At 38.4% G+C, this 25,643-nt stretch overlaps 1 protein-coding gene across 1 annotated transcript in view; it reads left to right on the top strand.

The window, feature by feature from the left end:
* The first annotated feature begins 3,792 nt into the window (after positions 1-3,792).
* The window catches only part of SLC25A12 (solute carrier family 25 member 12), a 90,150-nt gene continuing 68,299 nt past the window's right edge, over positions 3,793-25,643 (top strand). The window contains exons 1-3 of the mRNA XM_068544916.1: positions 3,793-3,976; positions 4,925-4,978; positions 22,601-22,743. Of these exons, the coding sequence (XP_068401017.1) occupies positions 3,965-3,976; positions 4,925-4,978; positions 22,601-22,743 (209 nt within the window). The 5' untranslated portion in view covers positions 3,793-3,964. The remainder of the gene's footprint in view (positions 3,977-4,924; positions 4,979-22,600; positions 22,744-25,643) is intronic.

Here is a 25,643-nt window from a genome sequence, read left to right on the forward strand (position 1 = left end):
TAGTTTTATAAGAACCCGCTCGATCTTTTCCCAAAGTGGTTATATCATTTACACTTCCACTACTGTGCATGAGAGCTCTGGTTTCTCCACATCCTTGCCAGAATCTGGTGTTTTCAGTCTTTTTAATTTTAGCCATTCTAGCAGGTGTGTAGTACTATCTTTTTACTGTGATTTAATTTGCATTTCCCTGATGACTAATGATGTTGTGCAGTTTTTCATGTGCATATTAGCAATTTGTATATCTTCTTTTGTGAAATGTTTGCGTCTTTTGCCCATTTTTAAACTAGGCTGTTTATTTACCATTGAGTTTTAGGAGTTCTTTATATCCTGGATATCAGTCCTTTGTTTTATATATGTTTCCTAGTTTTTCTCCTAGATGTGGCTTGCCTATTTATTTTCTTTTTCTTTTTTTTTTTTTGTTTTTGTCCTATTAATTTTCTTAATGCTGTCTTCTGATAAGTAGAAATTTTTGAGTTTAGTGAAATCTAATTTATCAATTTCTTAATTTATGGTTATTGATTTTTATGTTCTGACTAAAACACCTTTACCTCTGAGTCATGAAGATATTTTTTAATGTTTTCTACTAAAAGCTTTATGATTTTACCTGTTGCATTTAGGTCTATGATTCATCTCAAATTTATTTTAGTATATGTTTTGAGGTAGAGGTTGAAGTTTCTCTGTTTTCCCACATGCATATCTAGCTAGTTGTGTCATTTGTTGAAAAGACTCCTTGCCCCGTTGGATTGCATTGGTACCTTTGTTAGAAATAAAATGACTTTATAATTTTGGAATTATTTCTGAGCTCTCTATTCTGTTTCATTGATTTATTTACCAATCCTTTTGCCAGCCAGTACCATATTATATTGATTTCTTTAGCTTTATACTAAATCTTGAAGCCAGGTAGTGAAAGTCCTCCAACTTTGTTCTTTTTCAAGTTTGCTTTGGATATTCTGGGGCCTTTGTTTTTCTCCCAGCACAATTTTAAAAAAAATTTATTTATTTTTGGCTGCGTTAAGTCCCCGCTGCTGCACGCGAGCCCTGCCCTGCCACTGCGAGCGGGGGTGGGGGGGTGGCCACGCCCTGCCACGCCCTGCCACGGCGCGCAGGCCCCTCATCGCGGCGGCCCCTCCAGTTGTGGAGCACGCGCTCCCAGCTCGGGGATTGTGGCCCACGGTCACAGCAGCCGCGGCTCGCGGTTTCCAGAGTGCAGGCCCAGCGGCCCCGTGGCATGTGGGATCCTCCCGGACCAGGGCCCGAACCCGCGTCCCCTGCATTGGCAGGTGGACTCCCAACCACTGCGGCACCAGGGAAGCTCCACGATTTTTAAAGTGGAAATTTTTTCTTTACTTTGGATCAGACCCAAAGCATCCTTCCTTATTGACCTCTGAGTGGAAGGGAGGCAAAAACCAGGTCCAAGTAAATTCCCAGGGGAGGGGAGGGGTGAGCGGCTGAGGGACTGGGCAGGATGTTTGCTCTTGCAGTTATATACTTTTGACTGGAATGGGAATATGTGACAAACCACAGAGTTTTTACCCAATTTTTACCTAAAGCTGCCTTGGCCTTTGATATATGCAAAGGTTTTGGTATCATTCTTTCAGCTTTATTCATTGAAAAAATGAATAGTAGCAGTTGCTGCAATAAAATATTCTCCATACTTTGGGAATCATGCTATTTAGTTTTCTTATATTTCCTATAGCTGCAACAGCAAGTTTAGTACCAACTCAAGGCACTTAATAAATGTTTGTTAACTAAAATTTGGGTCATTCCAAATCATAACATTAGAGTGTTAAAAGAAGCATTAAAGCTCACCTAGTTCAATCCTCCATCTGATCATAAGGTTTCCCACTAAATACCAGCTTGTACATGACTAATACAGTAATAGGGCACTCACAGCCTTAAACATCTAGAGCAGCTCATTCCATGAATTCCTTACAAAATCTATTGAAAAGAAAACTGGCTGTTACTGCCTCCACAAGGGAATAAGGAAGACTGTGGTCCCAAACTAAGATCACTGTTATCTGCATTGCATAATTTATAGGACTTAGACTGTGAGGAAGAGCAGTTTAGGAAGATGCAATGGCAAGAGAACAGCTATTTCATCTGATTTCTGATATGCCACTCCTCCCTCTCCACCAAAATGAGAATTTATTTCAATTAGCGCCAATGTTCCTACAGGGAGTATAATACTTGTACAGTATAGAGTATCTAGTATCTAACTATAAGTGGCTTGGGTTGAAATAATAATTTCTGATTTATTGATTTCCAGGTCAGCCTACCAACTGAAACATAATTTGCTCAAACTTGGACACTTAACCCTTCATACTTCTCCCCAGTCTACCCCTGCCGTTTCCCCATATAGACTCTTAGCAAGGAAAAAGTTAAAAGCACAACTTATAAAGTTTGTAGGTTTTTGCAATATTTCAATAAAGTATAAAGAACCATTTTATACTTCTAGGTGTAGGCCCAAACCAATCTCCACACTTAAAATTTCTAGATGTTCAAATATCTTTGTGTGTATGTGCCATTTATTTCATTATGCTATTTATTTCAAATATTTTAAGTGAGCATCTTGATGCGGGGATGGCATAAATGCCAGCTCATTCCTCATCATAGTGATGGTGTATGTACCCTTAATCTAGAAGGAGCCCCACTCCTGGTTTAATTAGTCAGTGATCTCCTAATGCTCTACTACATGTTTGTACACCACCTTGATTTATCAACAATTTCCACTTGCCAGTCCACTTGCCTCATTTCTACAATATTAACTTGGATACTTAGCACAAATATTATGATTAGTGAGACTGGAGAAAAGGGAAGCCTCCTGTGAGATTCAACACTGGAAATGGAAGAGGGTGGAGAGGGATTATAGCGCTAAATGAAATAAGCTAAACCTTGGAGTTGTTAGACTTTCTTTTTTAAACAGGGCGCTTGCTTGGTTTAAAAACACAAACAAACAAACAACAAAAAAAATACACTTAGGTTTGGGGTTGTGGGGAAGCACTGACCATCTGTAAACTCCTAGACAGTAAGGGCTATATGTTATTAATGTTTGTATTCTTTATAAGTAGGACTGTATCTGGCATATAATAGATGCCCAGCAAACGTTTGTTGAGTGACTCAATATTCAGCTCAATATAGTCATAATGGCAAGACTCAGTTTGAGAGACATTATTTTGGTTCAAAGTAGAGCTACCCTTTCTTAGACAGGGCTGAAAATGTTTATGTAGAGGCAAGTTGGGCCAGGATTCAGTGCCAGCCCTGTCAAATGGATTTTTTTTCCCCCTAGGCATTTGTGCCCCACCTCAGGCACAAAGGATTCGGGTGATTAGGAATGTGGAGCCTACTAATAAAGCTTTATAACAGTACACGAAGCACAAGTATATTAGGCGTATTCATCGCATGCCAATTTAAGGGCCTATTTCTCAAGTTATGTTTACTTAGGCTTTCCCCAGAGTGAGTGGTTCCCAATCTGTTTTATTGTAAGTATTTCCCTTTAGTTGTCATCAATTCACTTGCTGTTATTCTTTTAAATGGGACATGTTCTTTGATACTTCGAAATCTTGCTCAATCTAGGCCCCAAGTGTTGCTCTAAGTCTCAGGAGAAAACGACTTTGGCTGAAGTCGGCTCCCAAAGCCACACCCACTAAGAGGCCTTAAGAGACCTGGGGCTTTCCTGGCGGCTACTCAGCTGCCGGCAACCACGCGGCACGTCGGAATCCCACGGCTTGGTTCTCCAGTCTCCCCAGCGGAAGGCGCGTCCCCCTCCGCGCCGTGGGCCAGCTCTTTCTGGCCGGGACGCCGGGCCTTCTGCCGGCCCCGCCCGCCCCGGGCTCATTTGCATAGAGGCGCGCGCGGCGCCGGCGAGCGGGAGGCAGGGCGGGCGCGGCCGGGAAGGCGGCGCGCGCGTGCCCTGACAGCTCGGCCCTGCTCGCTCACTCGCTCGTCCCCGGCTTCTGAGCACAGCATGGCGGTCAAGGTGACTCTAACTCTCTGCTGCTGCCTTTATTTCATAAGAGACATTCCGGGGACCGTGCCTGCAGCCCCTCACCTCTTCCTATTTTCTTCTTTGCCTGATTGTTAGATAGCGTGTCCTGGGGCTCCAGGGGGAGCCGTGCGGGGCTTGGACCGGAGGGAGAGGATGCCCGGCCGGGGGAGGGGAAGGAGGAGGGATTGTGAGTTGGAGGGGCTTGTAAGGACCACAGGTCGGTGAAGGAAGCGTCTTATCCTGCCCTGGGTACATGGGATTGTGAGCCAGGGGTTGGAGGGCATCAGAAAGGGAGTGGGAGGAAGTGGCATATATAGCCGGGGATGCCTAAGGCATCTGTGTACCGCGGTGGGGGAGGGGGTGAGTAATTGAGTATTTTGGGGGCTCTGTAGCCGGGGGCAGTGGTTGGCATTTGAGCTGCAGGTGGCAGGATGGCTAAAGTATTTAGAAACGTTGCAGCAGTTTTCATTATTTTAGGTTGGGTGGAGAAAGAGAGGGGCGTGGAGATAATTATATTCTGGATTGCTTTCCACGGGAAGAAAGGCCAGTAGGCCATGCGATTAATTTGGGAGTTTCAACTTTCCTGTTGTCTCTACTCTTAATGGCCTCTTGATGTGAAGGTGGGTGGTTGCCAAATGTGTTGCTGGTGGATGTGGAGTAAGGTCGGGGATTGATCCTCATGGTCTTCCCTTTCCAGTCCAGGGGAAATCTATCTGGTAGATTTGCTATATTTTAGGCTCTTCACACCTGTCTTTCCACCTTGTGGTCACAGAGCTCCAATTTGACAGTTGTTATCAGTATTAGCGCTTTTGGTTTGTTTTAAGCTAAATGCCCTTATAAAAGATAAGAGCATTGATTGCTGGCATTTGTGAACGGTAATCTCAAGAGATTGCCTGGTCTCTAGTGAAGCATTAACTGGCTTTTTTTTTTTTCTTACAGGTGCAGACAACCAAGCGAGGTGATCCTCAGGAGTTAAGAAACATATTCCTACAGGTAAATTGGCTTATGTGCTGTGCTTTTTCTTGGTGGGGGAGATGTAAGTCTAGTACTTTTTAGGCCTTAACTTTCAGGAATGTTCTATTTTCATGTATTCTTAAGAACATGACAATAGATAATGTAGATTATAAGTCTCTTATTAAGTTTTTATAAAAAGATTTCCCTCGCATTATTTTTTTAACATGACTTAAGACATGTAAAAAAACACTAAAAAGAATTTCCAGCTTCTCTTAACCATTGTGACCAAAATAAAATTTCAAAACGTATTGACACTCTTGTGCAATTGATAGGTATGATGATTAAAATTCTTTTTTCCTTGAAAGTTGTGTGTTTATAAAGTTTTCCTACTTCTAAGCAACTGTGTAATTTGTTACAGAGATAAGAATATTATAGCTGCTCTTAATTTGTGTGTGTTTTCTACCTCTGTTTATTTATATTATATTCATGGGCATTGGGGCTTGTGTTACAAAATGTTACTGTTTGGGATTCTTGCAAGGATCCACCTTCACTTCTGCTAAGTTTTTAGGATCAGTGACTTGCTGTAGACTTCTAAAAAATTGGCTTAGTTTTTTTGTTTTGCTTTCTTTTCTTAAATTTCAAAAGTTCTGCATGCAGGAAATTGTACCAAAGTACATATAGAGGGAGACAAGCTAAGGTGTTCTACCAAATGTTGTGTTTTTCTCTGAAATCTTCTTTTAAGAACTTTCTATACTGGACCTGGTTCTCGTATAGAAACTTTGACCTTGGGCAGGTCCCTGCTGGGTATTAGTTTCCTCTGTAAAATGAGAGGTGATCTCCAAGGTTCCTTCCAACTGCAAAAGTCTATGATTCTATATTAGGAACAGACTCTAACATATACAGATCAGCCTGGAATAGATGACATTTTTATCTGAGACATGTGAGTTGCTTAAGCTATTGTTGGGGAGCACGCTTCACAGATGACCAATTAGTGAAAATGAGAATCTTAAATTTTATAAAATCTGATGAAGGGAAGCATCATTTCCAGAACAAAAGTAATTGTGATAGAAATGCTCTATTTATGGTTCAAAACCTCTATTCCTCACAGTTGTTCTTGAAAATAACCAAAAATATGTCAGTGTTAACCACACCATGTACTCAATTGTTTTATGAGGAGTTCATGTGATATAGTTAATTTTATTTTCTAAATTTGGTAGGCATGGAAGAAATCATTTGAAATGCTGCAGGAGGTGATGAACAGAGCACTGACCCAGGTGTTAGGAACACTGGGTTCAGTTGCCAGCCCTGCCTCTATCTGGTTGTGGTACCTGTAAGCTAATTATCTGGCTTTCCTGGGCTTCATCTTCTCATGTGGGACTCAGTGGGCCATAAGGGAATGTGAACTGAAGTCCTTTCAGCTTTAAAAATCCTATGGAAAAAATCTGTGATTCTGTATGGATTTGGTTTTTGGGGAGAGGGGAGGATGCAAATAGAGAGAGCTGGGACTGTGCCTAGCTTTTTGAAAACTTTTAAATCTTATCTTTTTACACATTATTTTGATGATGCCCTTATTTTTTATACTGAAAATTTGTGGAATTTATGATTGTATGTTTAGCACTAACTGTAAAGCACTGACCCAAGAGTTATTGATAAGAGACAGAGGAGATACTTACCTTCAAGTAGCTGAAGCAGCTTTAGTTGAATCAGTTTGAGGGCAGTTAGCAAGTAACATAGATTTTTAAATTTCTGTCTTAAATACTTCAAACTATAGTTACTTGAAGCTGTAGGACATTATTTAGAAAGTTTTGTTTTAGATACATATGGTTTATAAATATTTTAGAGGTAGTAGCAGGCAAAAATACATACTAACTATGCATTTCTTTACAACTTAATGTTGCTACATATATTTACTGAGGATTATTTGTGTGCCATGTATGCACTTGTATTTAGTTTAGTATATTGAATAATTACAGGGGAGGATTGAGCCAAGACTTGAATGGTAATGGACATGTGACTAGCTCCTCTTTGAGACGGGTTCAGTCTCCCACAGTTTTTGGTAGAGGGAGTCAAGAATAATGAAGGCAAATGCATAGCCTCTGGTATGACAGTCAAGTTGGTTTGTCTAGATAATTGTGGTCATGTAATAATAATGACAGTAGCTATCATTTACTGATCGTTCTGTAGTATGCTGGGTATTGACCTAGTCCTCTAAGGGTATTATATTAATTTTCTTTTTTAAAAATTTTTAATTGACATGTAGTTGATTTACAATATTTCAGGTAAGGGTATTTTATTAATTTTCATAACAACCTTAGGAGATAGCATTATTGTCCCTGTTAAACAGATGAAGTTAATTGGCTTGGTTAATGTCACTTAGCTCATAAGTGGTAGAGATTGGATTCAGATCAAACTATAGAATCCATCTTCTTAACCCTTATTCTCTACCATTTGTGGGATCTTGAAATGGGTTGACTTTTGAAAGCTAGAGGTAGGTAAGGGTCTAACAGCAGCTGTGTTTGTTAAGAAGTTAAAGAAAAAAAAAAATCTGGTTACCTAGGTGATGAAAAAAAGTACCTTTACACTGTGACTACCTAGAACATTTGGCCAAGGAGTTTGGATTTGCAACAGTAGGAAGGCACTGTGGGTTTCTGAGTGGGCAAACTGAAATGGTGAATTCTGGCAGCTCTTTGTGTGTGTTGGATAAAGTGTGGAGAGGTTGGAAGTAGGTAGAGAGATCAGTTAAGAGGCTATTGAAATAATTCATGTTGGAGATAATGACCTGGAGTGGCCGATGGCTGAGGAAATGGAATGGAAGGGCAATACCAGGCACTTTGGAAGGGATGAATCAATTGAATTTGGTATTAAATATGAAAGTAAAGGAAGGAGTAGTGAATCTGGCATTTTTAGAATATATGTTAATTTATAAGGCATCTATTTTGGGAATTTGACGGGGGGGCGGTTTGAAGTTTGGTTGCTAAATAAATGTGTCCCAGTAAGTAAAAGTCATACAAATTTGTACAGGTGGTAGATGAATCCTTGGGTTAGGGGGATTAATTATAAAAGAAACCAGACAGGGAATAAGGGACTGATTTGTAAGTGATAGCCTCAATTGAAGTGGAAGGAGGAGGAGGAGAACTAGGGAGAATGATCCCATGGGAGTTTAGAGTTTCACAAAAAGGGTATAGTCAAAGGCTATAGTCAAAGACTAAAAGATTATTCTAGATTATTATTATTCTAGATTATTCTAGATTATTCTGTTATTAGTATAATTTGGTTTTGGTAGGATTTGGGGGTCACTTGAGTTCAGGGTCATTTGAGCTACTTAAAGAGAAGATTTAATTTTGAATTTTAGAATGCAGTTGAAAGCTCTCTTTTATAAAATTTAGATCTGTGGCATTAACTGTCTAAATTCACAAATAGTCGGTGTGGCTCAAAAAATCATTTGTTTTGTAAACAGCAAAATATTCCTGTTTGAAAGTGCTGTTATATCTATGTTTAATGGAATCATGTGTGCAAGTTCATGAGAGTAAAGCATTATGGTTCTGAGTATAGAGAAATAGGTTTATTTTGTCTGTGTTCATTGTTTCTCAAATTTTGATGAGCTATGTTTTCTATTAATTAAAAAAGAACAATAATATTCACTAGGATTCTGCTTTTTCCTGCCACCCAAGTTCATAAAATTGGAGCAAAGCTATGAATTCTTATGTGTTAGACTGCTATAATTTTACAACCAGCTGTCAAGCTAATATTTTACTGTTGCTACCCTTACAACTGTCATTTCTTGATTTATGCCTTCTTTTACCTCTCTCACCCACACACTATCATTGACCCAAATTTGCTACATCAGAGGTATACAGCAGCAAAAGGAGACCAACAGAAGCAATGCAGAGGGAGGTGAGGTGAGGACAACAGGAATGTCACAGGCTGTTTGTTATAAGCCTGACGAATTTCAAAATGAAGAGTTAATCTGGTTTGGTCTGTGCTTTGTGGCAAAGTAGGTTTATCAAAAAACTGTTTTAAGGGACTTCCCTGGCTGTCCAGTGGTTAGGACTTGGCGCTTTCACTGCTGTGGCCCCCGGTTCAATCCCTGGTTGGGAACTAAGATCCTGCAAGCTGCGTGGTGGGGCCGAAAAAACCAAACCAAACCAAAACAAAAAACTGTTTTAAGTGAATGATTTTTCAAGATCTCTGTCTTTTTTTTTTTTTATAAATTTATTTATTTTATTTTATTTACTTTTGGCTGCGTTGGATCTTCGTTGCTGTGCACGGGCTTTCTCTAGCTGTGGCGAGCGGGGGCTACTCTTCGTTGTGTTGCGCGGGCTTCTCATCGCGGTGGCTTCTCTTGTTGCAGAGCACGGGCTGTAGGTGCGCGGGCTCAGTTGTGGCATGTGGGCTCAGTAGTTGTGGCTTGTGGGCTCTAGGTGCGCGGGCTCAGTAGTTGTGGCACGTGGGCTCTGTAGTTGTGGCTCGTGGGCTCTAGAGCGCAGGCTCAGTAGTTGTGGCACACAGGCTTGCTCCGCAGCACGTGGGATCTTCCCGGACCAGGGCTCGAACCCGTGTCCCCTGCATTGGCAGGAGGATTCTTAACCACTGCACCACCAGGGAAGCCCTCTGTCTGTTTTTTAGTTGATAGATTTTCTGTTGTTCATTTACCAATGTATTCTATGATAAAAGCAATACATGTTGAGACTGTACCGTTGTATATGCTAGACCAAAAATGTATGGCAATGTAGAAACCAAATATTATTTTGATCCTGTTCTTTTTTTTTTATTATCACCAATGTAACAATGAAGATCATATCCCATATAAAATTATGAAAATGCATTTTTTCTATCTTGTTTATTTTACATTAGAAAGTAGGTATAGAAGATGCTGCTGCTAATGTAACGCAAAGAGTGATTCTTCCTTAGGGTTTTTATGATAACATATAAATTTTTGATTGAAAGAAATGTCCTTCATTCAGTAAATATTTGTTTACATATTACATATTTATTTACTTTTGGCAGTAACCTGTGGCTGAGAAGGGAATTAAGCAGGGCTTTTGGCAGGAGACTTTTCTATTTTGTTGAAATATGAGTTAGGACTATGTTTTCCAAAGTGTAGAATGTGTACCACAATATTACAGTTCTAATAAGATTATCAAGTATTGAAAGATGATAACATCTACTGAGGCCAAATGTGGAGAAGAAAGGTGCTCTCATACTGCATTTGTGGAAACAAAGACTCTTTGCAAAGCAGTTGGCAATGGTTTAAAATAAAAAGATACCACTTAAACAAGCAATCCTACTTTTGGGATATTTATCCCAGAGAAATAAAAATATTCATAAGAATATATATGTACAAGGTTGTTAGTGGCAGCACTCAATTGTCCCTCAAAAAATAGAAAAAATAAAAGGGGGGGACAAAATAAATGCTATCAAAGGGAAGCGGTAGAAAAATTATGAAATAGCCATAACATGGAAAATTATGCAGATACGAGAAAGAATGAGTTAGGCTTATTCCAGCTGATTTAGAGGGATTTCCAATGTACTATAAATGAGGATAGAAAGATGTAAAAAAGTTTATGTAGAATGATTCTACTTTTCTAAACATTACTTCATATATGTTGTATGTATATTTAAACATATATATGTTTGATATGATTTAATGGGCATTAAGAAAGGTATGGAAGGATAGATAATGTTAACTTGGTTGGGGAAAGAATTCGGGGGAAATAAAAACAAAATTTCAATGTATATGTATTAAATTTTGAGCAAGTGAATAATTTAAAAAGTAAGAACTTAGTAATTCAGAACCTGAAGTTAAAAAAGGACTTTGCAGTGTAAATTGGGTTGTAGAACCCAGTAAGAGACACACAGAAGGGGATATATAGTTTTCTTAGCCACGCCAATTAACAGGTTTTCACCAGTTTTTCAGACTATAGGAATTGAAGATGATAACCTTTATCTTTAGTTTATAAAGTATTTGCCGTAAACTATGTAGAGTTCTCATTAATAAAAAAGTGTTAGGCATTAAGGGCATACTAGCAACATAGTGAAGCCTTTATCCTTGAATCAACTAGACAGATTAAAAATAATTGAAAAGATGAAAAAATGTGTTATTAAATGCCATCTATGTTCTACTACCAATCAATACATTTTTAATTGTCTTCTATGTGATAGGCTAGGCATATGTGTGGTTCTACCTTTGTAGATAAGATAGAGGAGTTTAGTGAAGGTAGGACCTCACATTCTAGGTAGGGGTGAGACAGACAATAACAAAGCCCACACACTGAGAAACAAACAAACAAACAAAAACCAACTACAGATTGTGACAAGTCCAATAAATGGAATGATGGAAAAGGTGATTGTTTTTCAAGATGGTGGCTAGTGAAGGCCCCTGAGGAAGTGATATTAGGGCTGAGAACTGAAAGGTAGGTATAGAGAGTTCCGCAAGTACAAGGGCCTAGATGTTGATAGGGTTTGGTATGTTCAACAAACAAAAATGAGGCCAGTGTGCCTGAAGCGTCAGTGAGTGAGGGGGTGCGTGGCCAGTAAGAGATGAGGCTGAAGGAGCCACACCAAGCAGGGCCTTGTTTGTAGGCCATGAAGAAGAGGTTGGATTCTTCTTATAAAGAGTGTCGTGGAAACCGCTGGAGGTCCTTCACCTTGGAAGTGGAATGATTCAATTTATATTTTAAATACATTGTACTTAGATAGATCATATTGAAATGTAAGCTTTCTCATACATTTCTGTACTTTCTCGTGGATGACTGCCTTGAGTAGACTGTGATTCTTTCAGTTTCATTTTCTCCTGTCCACAGCATTCTTAGAATATCTTGAGCTGGGCCTTGGTTGACTCCTTTTCATTCAGGAGGCAACAGAGTGTAGCTGGAACCTACATGGGCTTTGTAATCTAACCAGAACTTGAATCCTTATTTGATCCCTTTTTGCTATATGACCTTAGGTGTTTACATTACTTTTGGAGTCTGTTTCCTCATCTGTCTAAGAAAGAGTAACCATATCTAGCATGTAGGGATGTTATAAAGATAAATAAGGTAATGTGTAAATAGTGCCTGACACATGGAGAATCTAGTAAAGCTTAGTTCTTTGTCCCCTTCCTTTTCTTCTGAGGTGAGGACTTTTCTTTCCTGAAAAGGATCTCAGTCCCTTGTGTTCCCCAGGTAACTGTGCTGGACCTATAAAGTGACTAAAGATGCTAATAAGTGTTTATGATTATGTACATTTAATCAGTTAATTACTCACATTCTTTTTTTTTTTTTTTTTTTGATGTGTTGGGTCTTCGTTGCTGTGCGCGGGCTTTTCTCTAGTTGCAGTGAGCGGGGGCTACTCTTCGTTGTGGTGCGCAGGCTTCTCATTGCAGTGGCTTCTTTTTGTTGCGGAGCACGTGCTCTAGGTGCGCTGGCTTCAGTAGTTGTAGTGCACAGGCTTAGTTGCTCCACGGCCTGTGGGATCTTCCCGGACCAGGGCTCAACCCATGTCCCCTGCATTGGCAGGCGGATTCTTAACCACTGCACCGCCAGGGCAGTCCTACTCACATTCTTGAGATATACATCTGAAGATCTTCACAGATCCCCACATTCAGAAATACCACCGTAAGAGGTAATTTCTCACCAGTCTGTAGGTTTTGAGAAGGGGTAGAGCCATGGTCTAAGACTGGGAGACTGTGGAAGATATATGCAGTTTTCTTTTGAACCTTCAGTTGCTCTTTCTGAATCAGAGAAGGAAAAATAGTCCAACCAAGAAATACCAAGACACAGATGTGAAAGAGAGACTTGTAATTCATTCTTTATGTGTGTAATTTTAAAAAAATCATCATCTCCCTGTTCTGTCCAGCTCTCTTTTACTTAGTGCTGCTGAAATTTCTGAAACATTGTTCACTGAAACCAGTGCCATGGCCAGTATTGGGCTTCTAGAACTGTGCTATTGTTTGCTTACTATTATGTCTTAGGCACCGTTTTAAGTGTTTTATACAAATCATACGCAATCCTCAGAACAACTCTATAAGGTAGGTGCCATTAATATTCCCATTTTATAGATGAGAAAACTGAGCCCCAGAACAGTTAAGCAACCTCCTCAAGGTTGTATGGTAAATGGAAGAGACTTGCTTTATGTATGTTAATACAACATGCCTTTTTTGCTTAATATTGTATGGCAATACAGGTATGGTAGTAAGTGTAGAATCATCTCATTGTTTTTTTGTAACCTTTTAAAAAGCCTTTTTTATTATGGAAAATTTCAAACACATATGAATTTAAAGAAGGTAGCATAATGAATTGCTATGTACCCATCACTGATCTTCACCAACTATCATAGCTAATTTTGCTTCATCTATATTGCAGCTGCACTGGATTATTCTGAAGCAATTCCCAGACATCCTATCACTGCATGCATAAATACTTTAGTGTCTGTCTCTAAAAGATGATGACTCTGAAAAACCAACCAAACCACAATACGTTGTCACACCTAAAATTTTTCCTTAACCACATGGATTTCCATTCACTGTTGAAATTTCCATGCTTGTTTCATTTTTTCTTTTTAAAGGTAACTTTTTTTTTTTTAATTTTTATTTTTGGCTGCACTGGGTCTTCGTTGCTGACGCGCTGGCTTTCTCTAGTTGTGGCGAGCGGAGGCTGCTCTTTGTTGCAGTGTGCGGGCTTCTCATTGCAGTGGCTTCTCTTGTTGCAGAGCACGGGCTCTAGGTGAGCGGGCTTCAGTAGTTGTGGCACACAGGCTTCAGTAGTTGTGGCTCGTAGGCTCTAGAGCGCAAGCTCAGTAGTTGTGGCACACGGGCTTAGTTGCTCCACAGCATGTGGGATCTTCCCGGACCAGGGCTCGGATCCGTGTCCCTTGCATTGGCAGGCAGATTCTCAACCACTGCGCCACCAGGGAAGTCCCTTGTTTGATTTTTTTAAAGTTGCTTTTTTAAAATCAGGACCCAAGCCAGGTTCCTACATTGCATTTTGTTGATCTGTCTTTGCTCCCTACCAGGATAAAGGGCCTTCTTTCTCCATGGCAAAAATCTTGCTATTTAATCAAGGCTTACCAACAGTAAAGCATTCTGTACTCCTAGGAGCTGCACCTTGATTGTCAAACGTGATTTGCCCCGGCTTATAAGTATATACGCTCCTTGTATGTTCCCATGGTTACTTAGACCAAGAGATTGAAGTATTTATTTTAAAAACAATGCAAATTAATTATTCAACTTAATCTGCCCGGAGAAGCATTCTAGTTCCAGTTATTGACTTGTCTGGGGTCATTATTTTATTTCCAAGGTTTTCGGCCATTTTTAGGGGTTGTTTTGATAGACTTAGTTTATTATGGTAGCTTTAGTTGATTTCAGTGATTAAGGAGAGTCTTACACCTCCTCATTCTGTTAGAAATTGCATTGTTTAGTAGCTGACAGTAGGACTTGCTGTAATGGACAGTAAAAAATACATATATTAAAGCAAAAAGAGAATAGTATTTCATGAAGCAGTCAGAGTGAGAAAGGCAGACTTCTGGAGAATTTTCTTTGCAAAATTAAATAGAAGGCTTTGTTTCTAGTATACGTGAAATATGCAACTGAAAGTGCTAATTAGATATATAAAACTGCCTTTTCCTAATGCATTTGTAGATTTTAGTAAATATCAGAAAAATTTTGTGTCACTAATTAAAATCTCTGTTTAAAAAAAATTAATGCGGCTCAATAGAGTTGTTAAAATTTATGTGACCATATGTGTTAAAAATTATTTTTTCTCATTAAAATATTATTTATGATAGATGAATTCCACATTGTACTATTGTAACAGGGTTTGTGTTGTTGGATCTGTTGCGGTCTTTGCTTGTTGCATAGAGTGCTTGTGTAGTGAAAGGGCATGCATTCCTGACTAAATTTGGCTTCCATTAGGAGTAAGAGCAGTAATAATAGTGAAGGACAGCAAGAGGATTAGCTTCATGTGCTCAGCTCTTGCCTTGGTACCTGTCTTTCTCCTCCACTGTTCATGTAATTCGTTTTTCTATATGGGAAATGCTCTACGTGATATTTGTAGTTACTGAACTTTGTGACGTTGTCGTTTGAGAATTACTGAAATCGCAAGGATGTTAAGATCTGAAAATGTCAGTGTATCTTAATTGGAGCAAAGTCATGGAGGAACAGTGTGTTTTGACTCATGTTACAGCCACATGTTGGCTGAGCAGAGATGAAGCTGCCTAGACCAGTCAGGACTGATTTTCTGGTAAACCCAAGAATAGTGGAAGTCAACCCCAAAGAAACCTTGGTTTGGATAAAGGTGAGGAGTTAGAAGAGTAACTCCTTCATGTTCGATCAGAAGCAGAAGGATTCAATACACAAGGAGGGAAACTGGGATCCTCTGCTTTTCTGTGTTTTCTAAGCATTTTAGAATAACTATGTCCATATGCATTAGCTTTACAATTTCCAAGTACTTTGGTGTTCAAGATCTCATTTTCTCCCTTACAAAAATATCTATCTTTCCGTAACTTCTTGTTAAAGAAACTCTGAGAAGCTATGTGTTTGCTCAAGAAATCTCTACTAGTTAAAGACCCAGGCTTAGTTCCTGTTTTCTGACCTTAGTTTCAGTGTCCATCATGCCATCCTCTCTGAGCAACTTGAGGGCTGGAGCTAAGTTTTTTTGATCTCTACATCCCTAGTACCAGGCCTAATGCCCAGCACAAAGTTGGTGCTTGATAAATGTTTTACAAGTGAAAACAAAGTAACCTGAAAGATTTGATTTAAGCAGATTTTCGGCTTAATAAGTAGTGCTTCTAGATATATTACCTTGTTTTGGTATTACTGAAAAAAGAAAATCCTTTATCTTGACACACTGTATAATTTTTTAAAAAGTAACCAACTTTCTAGTCACAGCCTGTCAGAATTTTCCTTTATAATCTCTGGAAAATCTTTTAGAAATATCAAACATCAAATAAAATCTGTTTTTGAACTTAAACCATTTAAACAGGTAATTTAATATCATTTAGACTATTTGGGTTTACTCATTCATGTCATTGAATTTTAAGTTAACCTTTTTTTTTTCTTTACTCAATGGAAATTTAGGGTTGTGTATAGACTCTTTGTAAAGTCTACTTTATAGTTAACCTGTGATGTAGGTTGCATACATTCTAAAGGTTACTTAAGGTTAAATTTGGTAAATTGCAAAGGAGTTACTGTTATCCAATTTACTACAGTCAAGTGAGGTCTTGATGTGTTGATCTGTAGGCTTGATAGGCAAAACATTTCTAGATAACATGATCTTATCATTTGGTGCTAGAGGTAGTTCAGTGCAAGTACAACATAAATCTGTATATGAAACCCTACTGTCTTTTATCAGCAATAATTTTGATTAAGTGTATAAAGATTCTAATTTTTCATTAAGATTCATTTTCTTTCTCAAGCTTCAGAATGTCAAGGCTTTTTCAAACACATGAACTATACTCAAAGTAAATTCAAATATTTCTGGAAATGTCAAAGCTATGTGCACTTTTACATTAAAATACTTGCGTTAGGTTAGGAAAAAGTTTAATCGAGAGAATAGACTATTTTTATTCAGATACTGTCAGCTACTTCTTGTCTATGTCTTTCGTGTGTCCTTGACTTCTTGCCCAAGAGGGATTTATGACTGCTTCAGAAACATATTTGAAATGGCAAATGATTAACTCTAAAGTTATTTGGAGTATGGATATAATATTTGGTTAATTTCATTTAAAGTCATTTTAGTTCAGTCTTTGAAATGATAGCAACAAAATAGAAATGATATTGTGGGACTTCCCTGGTGGCACAGTGGTTAAGAATCCGCCTGCCAATGCAGGGGGCATGGGTTCGATCCCTGGTCCGGGAGGATCCCACATGCCACGGAGCAACTAAGCCGGTGAGCCACAACTGCTGAGCCCATGCGCCACAACTGCTGAAGCCCGTGCACCTAGAGCCCGTGCTCTGCAACAAGAGAAGCCACCTCAGTGAGAAGCCCGCGCACCGCAACTAGAGAAAGCCTGCCTGCAGCAATGAAGACCCAACAGAGCCAAAAATGAATAAATTAATTAATTTTTTAAAAACTTAAAAAAAAATTAAAAAATGATATTGTGAAACTACTAAATTACTTTAATATATTAAAATTTTAGCATAAGTGTTAGCCTAGGAGATCCAAAACTTTTTTTAAATTGCTTTTTATCATTTTTAGTGTAAACATGCAAGTCATTTTGGTTAGCAGAAAGAGAAGGTCTCAAAAAGGCCACTTAACCTTTTCCTATTTCTAGCTGTTTGTGTTACTTTAGGCCTTGTTTCCTTTTTTTGGTCTGTTTAAACATTATTATCCAGTCAATTAAAATAAGTGTTGAAAGCAATGAAGTTATTTAAAATAAACAGGTCAGACTTCTTTTAAAAAATACATTTTGGTTTAAATGTATCACCTGTTTTTGAGGTACCTGCTTTTCTTTGTTAACATAATACCTAAAATGTTTTAGTCTCTTGACTGACTGTGAGTAGATTCTAGTTTCAGTTCTAAATTCCCTCTTCTGTTTTGTCTGTTCAGGCAGCAGGCTCACTGACATTGCCAAGTAATTGTCTCTAATTTAATGAGTTAATTAGTTAACTGTCTCCTGCAGAAGTCAAGTACTGACTCCTTGTAGATGAGAAGACTTGTGTTTTTTTCCTCTGAGCTATGCACTTTATCTTTCAGTTAAAATCAAGTTAAAATAGACTAGGAGAGTTGGGGAAAACACTAGCAAAATACCTCAGGGTAAGTGATTCTCTGGCATCATTTATAACCTAAGATACTGGCAAAGCCTGTTCCAAGTACATGTCAACAAAAGCATTTGTTTTCCTTGTTGGCCACTGTGTCCTTGGTGATTTGTGCTAAGGCTGCTCTATTTCCTGATAGTTTTAAAGTCAAGAATGTTGTGAAATCCTGGTGATTCAGTAAGTACAGTATACATTCTGTGTGTGTGTGTGTGTGTGTGTGTGTGTTCTGTGTATATAGTGGTGATAGTCCTGGCAATCAAATTCAGGTATTAGTATTAGATATTGGACACCTCCGTGACAAAAGAAATGAACAGTTAGTTGCTGTATTTTGTTAATACTAACTCTGAAATGTTTTCATATTGTTTCTTTTGAAAATTGACATCTGCTAATTAAAGAAAGCAACACTCAAATTGTGAAGTGAGAGAACAAAGATCACCGTAACCCATCTCTTGTATTTTCTTATTTTATATTTAGTTCTTAATTCTTTTAAATTTCTCGTAAAAGTTGGCCCAGGATTCTTTGTCAAAGAATATGAGCATATCTATGGTTCTTTATATATGACATGTATGTATATTTGTGTGTATGTACATATATATTGCTAAATCACTTTTTAAAAATTTATTTATTATTTATTTATTTATTTATGGCTGTGTTGGGTCTTCACTGCTGCGCACAGGCTTTCTCTAGTTGCGGTGAGCGGACTTCTCATTGTCGTGGCTTCTCTTGTTGCGGAGCACGGGCTCTAGGTGCACAGGCTTCAGTAGTTGTGGCACGTGGACTCAGTAGTTGTGGCTCGCAGGCTCTAGAGCGCAAGCTCAGTAGTTGTGGCACACGGGCTTAGTTGCTCCGCAGCATGTGGGATCTTCCCGGGCCAGGGCTCGAACCCATGTCCCCTGCATTGGCAGGCGGATTCTTAACCACTGCGCCACCAGGGAAGCCCTAAATCACTTTTTAAAAGGACTGAATTTGAAAAAGCAAGGTGTCTAGAACAATGTAAACAGTATGTTATCATTTGTGTAAAAAAGAAATGGATAAGAATATTCATACATACATATTTGTATGTATATATATTGGCATATATATATATCTTATATATAAAATTTACTTGTTTATGCACAAAACATCTCTGGAAGCATATGCAAGAAATTGATTGCCCCTGGAGTGAGGAATTGAGTGACTGGGGACAGAGGTGGGAGGAAGACTTTTCACTGTATATCCTTTTGAATTTTGAATGGTATGAATTGACAGTATTAAAATCATAAATAAAACAAAAAGCCGCTAGCAGTGGGTGCAAGTCCCCATTGTTTTTCATTTTCACTCCCATTGCCTTGGTTCAGGCCTCAATCTCTTTTACCTGGATCGTTGCAGTAGCCACTGCTTGGTCTCCCTGCCCCCAGTCAGTTTCTCTCTTCTCCAGTCCATCTTTTACATTGCCTCCAGAGAGAGCACAGGTCAGATCATGTCTCTCTCCTGTCGTAAAATTTTCAGTGGCTTCCCATGGCCAGGATAAAGTACAGACTATTCAGTTTAGCATTTCACGTCTTCCACTATCTGGTCTCAAACTGCCTTTCAGCTTCACTTTCTTCTACATATCTTTGTATACCCTCTCTTTGTTACCATTTCTTTCTCCAACTAACTCCTCCTCCCCCCAAAAAGAAATAAATATATTTTAAAAATTTCTGTATTTGTTTGCTTTTTGTTTTTTGTTTTTTTTTTAAGCCTGAAATACCCTTTCTCTCCATTTGCAGTTGAAATTAAATTTTACTTTCAAGGCCTATTCTAAACATTATTTTCTTTTCCCTCCCACCAATCCCTTCCCACCTATCTGCAAAATGAATCATTCTTTTTGGTTCCCAGTGTATGTTTCTCATACCTTTGGCACTCATTCTAGTTAGTTGTTGACTTGTCAGTCTCTTAAAGTTCTATTTTTATACTTCCTTGTATTGATCCCTCTTACCAGTTGCAGTAGTCTCCCTGACATTGTGCCTTTCCCCACTCCCACCTGTCCTTAACTCTGGTGGTTTTCGTATCTTGGTAAACATGTCAGGGTATACATGTCAATGTATAGCATAACAATGTTATGTTATACATTGAAGAACTTCAAGGAGGAGAAGAAGCAGTTGATTAGAATTAGTAGAATCCACTCACTATCACTATCAGTGCCATTCAGTTTATTTTTTCTTTATCCTATGTTTGCATGTGTATTGTTTTAAAATTCAAAGATTATGTAGTTTTCATTTTATAGATGTGTGTTATATCTAGAGGCCTGGGAGGAGAATGGCATCATTGAAGGACTCACAGCGAGTTAGTGGTAGAGCCAGGATATAAACCCAGGACCCTTTCAGGAATGACTTTTATAACATGTAGAGAGAACATGACTTTATTTTGGGGTGATATTAGTTAGGTGCTTTTGGTAGTACCAGCTAGTAAAAATGTGTCCACCTTTGGGCTGCTTCTTGTGCAGGCTGATAGAGCATTTGTTGCGATAGCCTCTATGGTATTTTTCAGAGTACAACAAAGGAAACATTAAAAAATTTAATTCTCTCCTTATTGAAAGAGCTAGTGGCTTGGTTTAGACAGATTCACAAATGAGGACATTTGAAATGCTTAACCAAAAAGCAGACCAACAGTCCTTTGCTCTTATCCTTCTCATCCTCGTTTCCTAGAAGCAACCTCTTGTAACTTTTCTAGCTATTCATTTTGATATTTCCCTTCATATTTCTATACTGCTGTTTCTAGACACTATTGACTTTCTTTTATAGCAGTTGAGGACTTAGCTTCTTTATACTACTTCCTCCCCCGTTCTTCTCCCTCCATTCTTATGAGCACATTTGTAATTGTTATTAAATTAATATTTGGTATCTACATTATTATGACTAAGTTCTGTTTATTTTCAGCCAAGTCATGTATTATAATATTTTCTATTTTTACACAAAAGAAGTACTTATTCATAATTTAATTTTTTTATAGAGTTAAAAATTACCTAACTTTTCATTTACTTAGTGATTTGTGTACCTAGTGCTAATTCATTAACAAATGTTTACTGAGTGCCCTCCATGTGCCAGGTATTATTCTTGGTGCTTGGGGATACATCAGTGAACAAACTAGACAAAAATTCCTTCTTTTGTGTTATTTACCTTCTAGTTGGGAGATACAGTAAACATAATAAAGAAGTAAAATATATAGTATGTTAGAAGGTGATAGGTGCCAGGGGGAAAAAAAGCAGAGCACCCTGGGGGATTTGGGAATATGATATAGGCATGGGTGGTGATGCGAAATAGGCTGATGAAGAGTAGGTCTCCTTGAGAGGAGGGCATTTGCGTAAAGATTTAAGCTCCTCCCTATGTTATTTTCCACGTGCCAAACGCCTTGGATACCCTGACATTCCAGTTTCCCTAGTGGCTTGCCCTCTTGGAGCCCTCTGTCTGCCCCAGCCAGGAATGGCACTCCAGAGACCGGCAGCACAAATGTTGTACTGGGATTTCCCTTGGCCACTTTACTGGGTTTGATTATCTGTTTCCTGGATCCCCTGTCTTTCTCTTACTTGGTCCATGCTCTCTTTTTGATGGAGCGAATTATCTTATAGCTTCCTGAGAAAGGGTACATAAAGGGAGAAAAAAAATCTTGAGAACCTGGATATCTCAAAGTACTTTTAACCTACTCTTACAATTGGTTGAAAGTTTGACTCAGTTTAGAATTCTATGTTAGAAATCATTTCTCTTAGAATTTTCAGTGCCTCACTGCAATGTCTTCAAGCTTCTATTGTTTCTGTTGGGAAACATTGAGGCCCATGATTCATAATTCTTTATATATGACCTATTTTTTCTCTCTGAAAACTTTTAAGATTTTCTCTTTATCCTGATGTTCTGCAATTTTATGATGATGGGCCAGGCTCTGGTGTGGGTTTTTGTTTTGTTTGTTTGAATTTATTGTGCTTGGCACTGGTGGGCCCTTGTATTCCTCAATTCTGGCAAATTTTCTGATGTTACTACTTTGATAGTTGACTGAAGTAGCTAAATTGATCAACTACAACCCAAAGATGAAGGCTTTGGTTGTTCATGTTTGGTCACACCATAGTACACAAAACCCTGAATGTATAAAGAGGCATTTATATGATAGGCAGGTATTATTATTATTTTATTCTCTAAAATTATTGACGTAAAGGGCAGAATGTTTTTGTTTTTTCTCGCTTCTGGAACTTAGAATGAGTACCTATGATGGCAGGTCTTGTTTGCTATGCTGTTGTCATTCAAGGTTTGGCAGGTTGTGTCCCCATCCCCACCCCCAGACTCTTGCAGGCAGGAAGTCTCCAGATGTTATCTTCTCGCTTTCCATCTTGCTCACTTGGCTGCCCTTTCACCTTTCTTCGTTTTTCTCATATTTTTTCATATATATCTACACATACATTTGATTGACATAGAAGTCATTACATAAAATTTACCATTTTAAAGTATGCAAGTCAGTGTTTTTTAGTTTATTTACAATGTTGTATGACTATCACCACTATCTAATTCCAGAACATTTTTATCACCCCCAAAGAAAAACCCCCTACGTAAAGTGGTTACTCTCCATTCACCCCTCTTCCTAGTTCCTGGCAACTACTCTTTTCTCTGAAGCTCTGAATTTGCCTGTTGTGGACATTTCATATAAATGGGATCATGTGGTATGTGGCCTTTTGTGTGGTTTCTTTACCTTATAATGTTTTCAAGGTTCATCCATATTGTAGCATGTATCAGTACCTTACTGATGTTCTTAACTCAGGCTCTGGGTGTTTGTTTTTTGACTATCCAGAGAAAAATCTGCATTTATTTTTCTCATTTTTATTATGATACTGGCCTTTAATTTACCTTTTCAGAAAACATTTGTTGGCTACAAAATGATATTGAATACTTTTAATTTTAAGTATACATTATTTATTTATTTTTTAGTATGCCAGTACTGAGGTCAATGGAGAACATTACATGACACCGGAGGACTTTGTCCAGCGCTATCTTGGACTGTATAATGATCCAAATAGCAATCCGAAGATTGTGCAGCTCTTGGCAGGAGTAGCTGATCAAACCAAGGATGGGTAAGAACCTTTATGCACTTTTTAAAAACTAATGTTCTTCCATATTATATTAAAAAATAGGAAAACCATGAATTTACCCATGACCATCTGGAATTTTAATATTAATAAACCATATCTTTTCTTAGAAGTTTATAAAAACTGTTACTTAGTGCCATTATCAAATATACTAGCATTTCTTTCTTTTTTTTCTTCTTTTGAAAAAAAAATTACGTGCAAAACCCATATTTTATATTGAATAATCTGAGCAGAATGGTTTTCAGGTAACTAAGTGTCTTTCATTCATTCATTCATTCAGTAAATATTGAGTACCTACTATATTTTAGGCACTGTTCTAAGTACTAGAATTCCATCAGTGAATAAATCACAGAAAACCAATAAACAAAATTTAAAAGTAAATTATAACGTTAGGTGGTTATAACTGCTATGAAGAAAAATAAATCAGGGAAGAATTTAGAGAGTGGTATTTATTCATTTATCTGTGTACTCATTTATCTGACAAATATTTATTGAACAACCACCATTTGCCAGGCACTGTTGGACGTTAGAAATACAAACAAATTAAATGAGGTTCCTGACCGTAAGAAGAAGCTCATGGCTTAGTGAGAAAGAGGATGAGTAAACAAAGAAAAAAAAGTAATACTTTGGGAATAAGGTGTTATAGTAGAACCATATGAAACATACAAAGGACACCCAAGAAAGCATGGTTAACTCTGTTTTGGGTGGTCAGGAGAGCATCTTAGAAGAAGTGATGCTTGAGTGAAATCTGGCAAGACAAAAAGGAGCTTGCTGGTGGTTGGACAAATAGGGAGGAGAATTCCAGGAAAGGGAACAACAGTGGCATGAAACATCAAAGGCCACTTGCATGTCTCTGCTGCATACACATTGAGGAGGTTGTGTTATAAGTACTTTGGTGGGGCTGTGGCATTACTGTGTTGTTGTCAGAGTAGCGGTTGGAGTGCAGCTGGGGACCTCATGTGCTTAGCTTTGACTGTATCCTGTAGGCTTGTGACTCTCAGACTTGGAGGTATTTTTAGCCTGGCAGTGTATACATGTGTGCAGTCACAGAAGTTACAAGGTGCATCTTACTAGCGTGTCAGTTTACTCAAATCAAGGAGAAACAGCATTTTTATATTAAAATCAAGTATGACTGTATTATGGAGGGAATGGAATATTTATATGCCTTGCTTTGTGAATTCCAAGCTACAGCCCCAGGCCTCCAAGGGCCCAGTTTCTTTATCCTACCTGTAGAGGTGCTTGTGTGAAAAACTTTGAAAAACTAGGCAAAACTAGTTTTAAGTCTTTAAACCTTATTTCTGTTATTACAAATACGATCAGATTTTAGAAAAATGGAAGGTTAGAGTAGGACAAGACTTGCGTGCAGTGAAATTCGTTTAGAAGGCTGTTGTAATAGTTAAAGTAGAAGTGTTGGTTTCTAAGTTCTTTGAATCCTGGGTTATTGTATTCATTTGTATTTTCTCACAGAATCTAGCACAGTGCATGAAATTTACTATGAGTACTTTATATCTTGGAAAGATTTTATATAATTTATCAATGGCGGATATCAGGGAACTTGTATACATTTTGTGCCCGGTCTCTTTAAAAAAAGTCAAATGAACTGCTGAGTTACTGTGGACCATTCAGTCATTGGGTCTCTCAATAGTGATTAGACAGTAAGGCATATAAAAATTAATCATATTTAATCAGAATTCCTTCTTCAAATTTATTAAAGCTCTTTTAGAAACCTTTAGAGTATTTATTGTCATTAATTTGGCCTGAGACTTGCTTTCAGATATCCATATCTTTTCAGATGCTTCCTTTTGTGACCGTCTGCTCTGATCCATCCTACTTGTCTATCTTATTTGAAGCTTCATGTGGTTCTGCCAGAATCAGTTGTGTTGTTAAAGTGTGGTCAAGTGGAATCAAGTGTTTAAGTTGACAGAGTGGGATAGATCAAAAATGGGTTTGGCTAGTAAAGAATCTAATACTGTTGAATAGTGTTTACTTAAAAAAAAACAAAACAAAACTGTTTCTCTTTTGAAAAGGTAAATCTGTTCTATTTCAAATTTTAAAAACATCTTAAACTTCCTTTTTCCCCCTCTCTCCTTGGAATAAATCAGATTGAGATTGGGTAGGAAATCTGATTCATAGAGTTAGGTCATAAAAATTATAAATATATGATAAATATGTTTATGAAACATATAGATTATTTCTAAAAGCAGAGAAAGGTGGAATTTTCTAGAAACACAGTGATTCTTTTTTCTTTTTTTAATTAATTAATTAATTAATTTTTTGGCTGCGTTGGGTCTTTGTTGCTGCGCATGGGCTTTTTCTAGTTGCAGTGAGCAGGGGCTACTCTTCGTTGCGGTGCGCGGGCTTCTCATTGTGGTGGCTTCTTTTGTTGCGGAGCACGGGCTCTGGTGCTTGGGCTTCAGTTGTTGCAGCACACAGGCTCAGTAGTTGTGGCTCGCGGGCTCTCGAGTGCAGGCTCAGTAGTTGTGGCGCACGGGCTTAGTTGCTCTGCAGCATGTGGGATCTTACCGGGCCAGGGCTTGAACCCGTGCCCCCTGCATTGGCAGGCGGATTCTTAAACACTGCGCCACCAGGGAAGCCCTAGAAACACAGTGATTCTTAACCTCCCGTTCTTGGATAGTCTTCAGAGTTTCCTGAACTTGCTGAAATATAATGCAAAATGAGCGAATTTGTATCTGCATTTTTCTGGGGAGAAATCACAGGTTTTTCAAAAGGGTCTATGACTTCAAAAAGGTTATGAAGAACCTAGGGGCAAGACGGGAATAAAGACACAGACCTACTAAAGAATGGACTTGAGGATACGGGGAGGGGGAAGGGTAAGCTGGGACAAAGTGAGAGAGTGGCGTGGACATATATACACTACCAAACGT

This window comes from Eschrichtius robustus, chromosome 5, assembly GCF_028021215.1.
Source record: "Eschrichtius robustus isolate mEscRob2 chromosome 5, mEscRob2.pri, whole genome shotgun sequence".
NCBI lineage: Eukaryota > Metazoa > Chordata > Mammalia > Artiodactyla > Eschrichtiidae > Eschrichtius > Eschrichtius robustus.